Source organism: Rhincodon typus, chromosome 28 (genome assembly GCF_021869965.1).
Source record: "Rhincodon typus isolate 14 chromosome 28, sRhiTyp1.1, whole genome shotgun sequence".
In the NCBI taxonomy this organism is placed as follows: Eukaryota; Metazoa; Chordata; class Chondrichthyes; order Orectolobiformes; family Rhincodontidae; genus Rhincodon; species Rhincodon typus.
The window spans coordinates 30,564,016-30,573,475 of record NC_063359.1 but is presented as its reverse complement, the minus strand read 5'-3'; the positions used below and the strand labels follow the sequence as shown (position 1 = coordinate 30,573,475).

At 36.5% G+C, this 9,460-nt stretch overlaps 1 protein-coding gene across 1 annotated transcript in view; it reads right to left on the bottom strand.

Moving 5' to 3' along the window:
* Positions 1-477: 477 nt before the first annotated feature.
* The window catches only part of LOC109935023 (transcription termination factor 1), a 28,366-nt gene continuing 19,383 nt past the window's right edge, over positions 478-9,460 (bottom strand). The window contains 6 exon segments of the mRNA XM_048613386.1: positions 478-1,117; positions 1,119-1,336; positions 5,014-5,099; positions 5,936-6,001; positions 7,129-7,215; positions 9,067-9,295. Coding sequence (XP_048469343.1) covers positions 1,058-1,117; positions 1,119-1,336; positions 5,014-5,099; positions 5,936-6,001; positions 7,129-7,215; positions 9,067-9,295 — 746 coding nt within the window. The 3' untranslated portion in view covers positions 478-1,057.

The following is a 9,460-nucleotide window of genomic DNA, read 5'->3' as shown; positions in this document are numbered from 1 at the left end:
ACAGAGTAGGAAAGTTGCACTGCATTCGGAGTGTTGTTTCTTAACTGTGCTGAACTGATGTGCTGGTGGCTTTTAATTTGTGAAAATGTAAGAAATTCCATCCTAGCCCTCAATCACTACCAAAACTGGTCATTCATCAAAACTACTATATATGGGACTGAGGTCTGTGTATGCAAGACAACTGCTCTATTTAGTTACTATATTCCAATGTCATTTATTTTACAAAGCTCTTTTGCACATTCGTAATGTTTCATATGATTGTGTCTTTTTTTTGTTTTCAGACTTACACAAAATCCTTGAGATTTCCCCAACAGAAATAAGAATTGGGACATAGTAAACCTTAACTGTACAATTACTATCATAATTATACAGACATTAAGCCAAGTAGTTGAACAGAAGCGCACAAGTTTTAACATTCTAAGCAAGTCTCCTTCTTTCCCACATAAGTTTATAAGGAATCAAGATGAACATCCCGAACACTATATAAAATATATTGGAAATACTCAACAGATCTGGCAGCATCTGTGCAGAGAAACAGAGTTAACGTTGCAGATCTTTTGTCAGACTTCCAATGTTAACGTTTTCTCTCTCTACAGATACTATGACACCAACTGAGTATCTCCAGCTTTTGCTTTTATTTATATTCCAAATATTTTGCATTTCTACTATAGAAAAGATTTGAGCTAAATAAAATTTAATTTTAAATTTAAAAAGTATTCACATAAACCAAACATTAATATTCTATGTAAAAGATAAAGTGTGTTTGTATCACATTACTCAGTATCGTTTAAATTGTTCATGAGCAGAGACTGATGATTTTTATTTTCATACAATTTCTGCAAATTTTCTGGAGATTAACCTTCTCAATAATGTGCATTTGGTACAAATTAGAGAAAGGCTAAAAATGCTGCTCTAACTAGAAATGCCAACAATCAAAATTTTAAAAATCTACCTGGCATAGACTGTTGAATAATAAAAACACAAAAATCTCACGACACCACACAATGTAAATGTCAACATTTTTTGCATTGACAGTATTTCATTCAAAGCTGTCACTTCAGCATCCATGACAAATCATGCCACGTGGAGCCACATTTTCAATTGGTTTCTCTGACTGAAGTCTGTAGTGAGGTTCCAGTAGGTTCTTCCAATGTATCTATGTTCTCAAATTCATCTTCCCCATCATCGTCATCATCAAATATATCACTTAATTTGAACTCATGCTGTAGTGACTGACAGAGATCACTTGATCCATTCAAACTGCATTGGTCTTCCTTCTTCTTTATTATTTCTTCCAATTTTGGAACTATTTCGTCATGCAGAAAGTCCACAATTCCTATAAAATGTTCAAAAAGTTAAAATCAGCTTTTGCTACTTGGCATTATTATAGTTTTCTAAAATTGTAAATAAACCTCAATTTAATATACGTGAACAAAAGTTCAGCTGTAGGCTTTCACAAAATAAATACTGGATTAACAAACAATATTGTTCAGGAATCAACTTCAAGGCAAATTAACGATTTATTTTGTACGCTAAATCAACAAAATGCCTAAAAATGTAGAGCAATCTAAAGGTACATTTGAACCCAGATGCAGATTCCGGTTGAGACCATTTGGTTGAGTAAGTTTCCAACTACTTTGCCCTTCCACACATAATTTATTTGTTGGTACAGTATCAGTGAACATGTCTATGAACAAAAGGTGAAGTGAAAGTGACAGCCCTTGACATCAAAGTCACATTTGACTGATTGCGGCATTAAGGACACCTAGCAAAACCAAAATCAAGTGAATTGGGACAAACTCTGCTGGTTAGAACTATATATGGCACATAGAAAGATGGTGGTTGTGGTTGCTGGAGGTCAGTTACCTCAGCTCTAGGGCATTTCTGCAGCGGATCATTGGGGTAGTATCCACGGCCCAACAGTCTTCAGCTGCTTTATCAACGACCTTCCCTTCATCAAAAGGTGGAGACGTCTGCAAAGATCGCACAATGTTCAGCACCATTCATGATCCTCAGAGACTGAAGAGTCCATGTTCAAATGCAACAAGACCTGATCAATGTCTAAGCTTGGGCTGACAAATGGCAAGTAACGTGTGCACCACATAAATGCCAGGCAATAACCCATCTCCAATAAACAAACAGTCTAACCACTGCCCCATGGCATTCAATGGCGTTACTATCACCAAATCTCCCACTATCGACATTCTGCAAGTTACCATTGAACAGAAACTCAATTGGACACACCATATCAATACTGTGGCTGCAACAGCAGTTCACAGTTTGGAATATTGCAGTAAGTAACTCAGTTCATGACTCCCCAAAGCCTGTCCATCATCTACAAGGCACAAGTCAGGTGTGTGATGGAATACTCCCCACTTGACTTGATGGATGAAGTTCTAACAACACTCAAAAAAGCTTGATATCATCCTGGACAAAGCAGCCCTTTGATTAAAAGTGCATCCACTCCCTCCATCACTAATGCTCAGTGTCAGCAGCATGTACTATCCACAGGATGCACTGCAAGGATTTGCCAAAGATCTTTAGACAGCATCTTCCAAAGCTACTACCACTTCCATCTGGAAGGACAAGGGCAGCAGATACATGGGAACACCACCCCCGCAAGTTCCCCTCTAAGCCACTCACCATCCGGACTTGGAAATACATCGCCATTCCTTCACCATCGTTGGGTCAAAATCGTAGAACTCCCTCCCTAATGGCATTGTAGGTCTACCTGCAGCACATGGACTGCAATGGATCAAAAATGCAGCTCACCACCACCTTCTCAATAGCAACTAGAATTAGGCAATAAGTGCTGGCCCAGCCGGTGCCACCTATGTTCCATGAGAATTAAAAAAAAAACAAAACCATACAGGAGAGCAACAACAATCAGGATAATGGCTCCCATGTTCACCAACTAGACAGAGAAAAAAATAATCCAACAATGTAAGGGATAGTTTCTAACTAAAAGTCTTGGATTCCAATGTAATTTCAGAGATTCCAGACATGTTTTATATACTGAACAGAATGAAATACAGGGTTCCAAAATTGAGAAGCTAACATGCAATTTTCTGCTCTGCTGATATTTGGTATATAATCGTGCATCTTAGTGCACAAGGTTTCTAAGCATTGAAGTCTTTGCTAAAGAGGTTATTTTCTTTCCCAGTAAACACATATACACGATGGCCAAAATTTTGTGGTCAATGGCAATTTAAATGACACTTGCTGTCCATACTTAAAATCTGTAATCTGTTCTTATTGGGATATTTAAAAAGCGACTTGCAGTAATTAGAGCATTTTTGTGCAGTGATTCATGAGGACCTGGTATCAGAGATCAGGGAAAGCAATATCATCTCTTTAGATTGTAAAATTTTTAATGAAACATGCAGAATCTAAACCAAGTACCTCAAATTGGGATACTTAATTAAATATAAAATCAATATAGAAAGCAGGATGAAAGAAAGATTGATGTTTTTACCAATCCAACAATAATTTGTAGAAGTAATTTTTCAGTAACGGACATTGGTGGTAATTAAGACTTATCATACTGTCAATGACTTGAATGAACAAACACCAAGTTTTTCTGCTGTTTAGTGGTATCAAGTGGTTAAGTACCAAAACTTCACATCTTTCATGTATTTTAATACTGACTAAGAGTAATACGCTAGTATAGTGAAGTTTTTGGCAAGTAATAAAACCTGGATACCAACTTCCTGATTTATGATTTATTATGTACTGTTTGTGGAATTTGCTGTTAAATTTACTCATTAACAACAGTAAGCAGAGACAGCCATACCTACTAGTAATGCTGTAAAAGCCATTGCAATTTTATCTTAATTTTTCTAAAAGGCTTCTGCTTCGAATCTAACTCAAAACAAGTTTTGGCTGACTGTCACTTAAGATCCATTAGTTTTTAATATAAAAACTAATTACAGAGATTATGCCATTTGACTTTCTAGGATGGGTGTCAACATCGCAAATGTCAAATCATGCATGGAGATAGTGGTACTATAGCTTTGTCTTAAAGTACTTTCTTCAGATGATGTCAACAACTACAGAGCCAAAGACTAAAGTACTGTTTTGCATTTTGATGGTTTTAGAATTGCTCTCACAAATGGGGCTGATGCCACAATTTGCGAGGCTTTATTTTTTGGTACATTATTCTTGTATACAGTACTTCACACAGAACAAATAAATACCGAAATGGCACATAACCCTGCTCTATGAATTTAAAGGCTTTAATTAAACTTTTTTAGTTATCTTGATTAAAATATCACCGCACCAGATACAAAAATTTAAACGCTACAAGGAAGCACTACAATTTAAACAGCAAATAAAAGTGTAAAAACAGGATTATGGAAATATTAGAGACTACAGGATATTGTTCACTAACGTTCAGCATAAAAAGCTACACAACTAATTGCTGTTACAGCTTTTCTCCTGCTCAAATGTAATAAAGCTCCTGAGGATACTATGACTACTGTACCCATTTCAGAATGATACAGGATCATTTTAATTACAGACTGATGTGAAGCAGCCAATATAACTCAGGGTAAATTTTCAGAATCAACTGGAAAAAAATGTTAAGATTGAAAGGTCTGTTTTCCTGTAGTATCTCCACTTCCACATTATGAAATTATGGGGACATTTTGCTGATAATTAAACCCAATGAATCAGAAGTAAATTTGTATCTTAAACTGTAAAGCAAATTCTTAAAGTCAAAAGGTTATGCTTAAGTGCATTTGAGGTACAATATATACATTTGACAAATGAATCAACTTCAGCAATAGAAATACAGCAACAGCCCTTTCCAATTCTAGAAGCAATTATGCCAAGGCCAATTGTGCCACCGAGCTGGCTGCCTTAATTCAGAGATCAAATAACAAGACAGACTGGAAAATAAAATCGAGGCTTTCAACTGGTCTTTGCATTACCAAGGTAACCATCTTCTGTTCTCATCAACATAAAAACATAACTGCCAGTAAAACAATTCAGTCAGTGAATTTAGATACTGACCTCCAAAGGATTTTTTGGGCCAATCAGGTACATAACGAACTTTCAATTTATAAAACATCTTTTGAACGAATAAAGGAGGAACGTCTCTAGAAAAAAAAAAAGCAATATAGTTGAAAACCCAAAAAGAACTGCGGATGCTGTGAATCACAAACAAAAACAGCAGTTGCTGGAAAAGCTCAGCAGGTCTGGCAGCATCGGTGAAAAGAAATCAGAGTTAATGTTTTGGATCCAGTGACCCTTCTTCAGAAGCAATATAATTGTATACATTAACTCTTAATTACAGTAACCATCGTATTTTAAAAAAAATCACATTAACCTTGCTGAAAAATTGCATTATATTTCAAATTTAATTGTGAAATTCAAGCTAGAAAATCAAGAGAATAAAAATAATTGGAACAGACGGTAAGTTTCCACTTTCAATGCTACAGTCATTAATAAAATACTGTACTGCATATCTAACCCATAGATTAAGTTCACCGGTATCAATGGGACAATAGAATGACAACCAAATGAGAATTAAGCACTACAATAATTAGCTCATCACTGAGGGTTACAATAGTCACATTCTACCATTGGAATAGGTATCTAGAAACAATAACAAAGTAAACCAATGAAAGCGATTCAGACAATGTCATGAATAACAATACCAGCATCAAGAGCTTACAGGCATCAACAGCAGTCTCAAGTGAGATGGTGTAAAACTAAAGCATTGCATCAACTGTAGATTAAAATGATACACATACACCTAACCCCAACCTCAGCCAAAGATCATTTTCAAATGGCAGCACTGGACAAAATATCATCCTACCTAAACCTAGTAACCATCCCCATTAGATTGTGGGCTGCAAAGCCAATTGTGTCCATTAAACCTATCGCCTTTATGTTACTGTGTTATAAATGTGAAGACGATGGTGTTATTTACCCAACAGCACTACAAAGATCCTCCCAGTCGACATCACCAACATCATCAATGTTCAACAGGTACAACCTGGAAAATATAGCAGATAAGATTCTTGCTATAGTTTTCATTAACAAACCTTTTGTCAAGTCTCTAAAGGAAAGTTAGATTGTATCTAATTCCATCAATAATTATGAATTTATATTGTTTAAAAACCCAATTACATCTCATTCAACAGGTGAAAAACTTTTCCAAGGGTTTTACTGGGCTAATGGTGTAAAAGAGGAAATTCTTGCCAGTTTAGTCATTTTTCTTTATTGCAATCTGTAGATGAATTCAACAACACACCTATAAGGAAGTAAACAATCACCGACACCAACTTTTCAATTTCCAGATTTAACTGGGAATATGCACACTTTAAAAGTTACTGCAAAAAGTTGCTGGAAATCAAACTAAAATATAAACTGCTGGAAACACTTATCAGGTGTGGCAATATCTGTGGCAAGGTAGAAAAATTGATTTATATTTTCATGTTTAAATCAGAACTGGAAAAAGTTAAAGATGTATCAGGTTTTAAAGACACCTTCATTTCTCACACTTCCGCTCTCACCTCTCATGTCTCTAAGAACCGTAAGAGTCCCCATAGTTCTCAGCCATGGTTTAGCTCAAAGCCTGAATCAGAAAGTTATATGTTCCAAGTCCCACTCTAGGACTTTTCAGCAAAATAATCAAGGTAAACACTTCAGTCAGCAGTGAGGAAAATGCTGCCAGGTGAAACATTAAACCAAGTGTGCTCCCTAACTTGGTCACACTGGTGGCATGTTAACTCTGCTTCTCTCCCCACAGATCCTGTCTGACCTGTTGAGCAATTTCAGTTTTTACTATATGGGAATTGCTCACAGTTTCAGAGGAGTAACAGCAGCAAAAAACTGACAGTTTAAACATCATTAATACTGCAAAATTTGGTCTATTATAATTTGAGAGAACCTTAATTTATGTCATTAGATTGTTTGCACTGTTTACTATAGAGCCAGCCCCATACTACTGCTTTTAGTAAACAGACTACCTTTAAATTAATCACCCTGCAATTACCCTACAATTTTTTTAATCAGTGTTTAACTCAGCAATTGAATGTTCTACTTTATCATATGACTGCTTTCATCAGAAGCCGCTAGTCAACAACGTTACTTTATAATTAGTCTCAGTGTACATTTTACCTTTTGATGAGATTGATTTTTGACTGGTGATTGTGAAATCGAATAGGTCTCACTCCTCCAGACATTTTTGTAGTCAGAATGTTCATCCTTTTGGGGATAAAAATGAAGTTAAAAATGTTGCATTCATTTTCATATCTTAAAAATCATTATTGAAATGTATGGGTGGCCTCACAGTGTCAGGGACCAGATTTGATTCCAGCTGTGGATAGCGTGGAGTTTGCATGTTCTCCCTGTGTCTGCATAGGTTTCTGCCAGGTAATCTGGCACTTCCCATAGTCCAAAAATATGCAGGTAAGGTGCACTGATCATGACAAATTGTCCAACGTCCAGGGATGTGCAGGCTAGGTGGATTAGCCATGTAAATGCAGGGTTACGGGGATAGGGTATGGAGCTGGGTTTGGGTGGGATACTCTTCAGAGGGTCAGTGCAGACTTAATGGGCTGAACGGCCTCTTTCTGCACTGTAGGGATTCTATGAAATGTAATAACTTAGCAAAGTAAACAACCATATTGCATCAAGGAATTTAATCCAAACTATAAATGGCTGGCTTTAGTTGGGTACCTTGATGAACCAATGTATCAAATTACAGTGCACCAGTCTGTTATGAAATTGTGTGCAAAATCTAGGCACTCTCTCAAATGTTGACACAGCTTTCTTCCTTTCTTTCAAACACTCCAGGCAAAAGGTTCTTTCTTAGCACTTCACTATGAATGCTGGACTACCATATCCATACTAGTCCTAATTTCACATATTTGTTTAGTAGTTCAGTTCTTAAATAGTTTATAAATGATTTCCAAAACATTAGGCACAGAGATGAGAAACAATCTTGTTCAGTAATTTCTGTAAAAGTAACCCAAGGACTTTGAATGTTTGACAATTTTAAAGGTGCTACATAATGCAGGTTTGCAACGAAATTGTTTGATATTGTAATTATTCTCAACATTAAAACATCTTATTATTGTTCAATGTCAATCACTGAAAGTAAGCATGCAAGTGCAACAGGTGGCAAAAAGTATGTCAGCCTTCATAGCGAGAGGATTCACGTACAGGAGAAGAAATGTCTTACAACAATTGTACAGGGCCTTGATGAGACCAACCTGGACTATTGTGTACAGTTTTGGATTCCTCATCAGAGAAAGGATGTTTTAGCTACAGAAGGAGAGCAACAAAGTTTTATTAGACTGATTCCTGGAATGGCAGGACTGACAAATGAACAGACCCTGGATCATTTTGGACTATATTTACTGGAGTTTTGAAGAATGAGGGAGCCTCTCATTAAAACCTGTAAAATTCTAACAGGGCTAGGCAGAGTAAATGCTGGAAGTATGACCCTGATGACCCAAGAGACCAGAACCAGAGTCAGTCTAAGTATATGGGGTAGGCCATTTAGGACTGAGATGAGAAATTTCTTCGTCCAGAGAATGGAATCCAGAGCTTGTAGAACTGACTGTCGCAGAAAGCAGTTGAGGCTGAAATATTTAATGTTTTCAAGAGGGAGTTGGATATAGATCTTGGACCCAAAGGGAAGAAAGAGGGAACAGGGTATTGAGTTGCATGATCAGCCATCATCATATTAAATGGCAAAGCAGGTTTGAAGAGCTGAATGGCCTACTCCTGCCCCATTAGGACATTTCAAAATTATGAAAGTTCAACCAGTAAAAATTGGTCAGAGTAGCTATCCAGGTTTGATTATTTGATAATAAAACAAGTTTTTATTCAGTGCAACATTCTTGATGTGACAAAAACACAGTACAATTAACTAAATGAGCAAATTAAGGCAAAGCATACTTGACAACAATCATGTCCACTGCCCAAGGTCTACAGAAATACTGACAATTCTCAAGTTCACATTGAATGTTATGCTCACTGTAGTATTTAATAGGAAAGAGACTTCATGTAACTTTAAATCTTCGCTAACACTCAGAAATATTGGCTCACCATTTCTGCCTGCATTGTGTCCAGTTTCTGCGCTCCATTTTGTCTGCAATTGCAAACCAAGGAATTTCCTTGTATAGCTTTTCTCGCAGGATTGAAATAAGTGTGTTCGAATTTGGAACTGCACTGATTAGATCATGGGGTGCCTCTTGTATCTTTTTTCTCAAAACCTCCTCCATTATCTTCATTAATGCCATTTCCTCCTCCTTGCTCCAAGGTCCAATTTTCAAAGCTGTTTAAAAAAGAAAATCTATTTAAGAAATTTCTATTTTTGACCACAACAGGTTGATCCAATAAGAAAGCATTAGAATCTCAATTTATAAAAAACAAAGTTTCTCGTTACAGTAGATAACACGGTGTAGAGCTGGATGAACACAGCAGGCCAAGCAGCATCAGA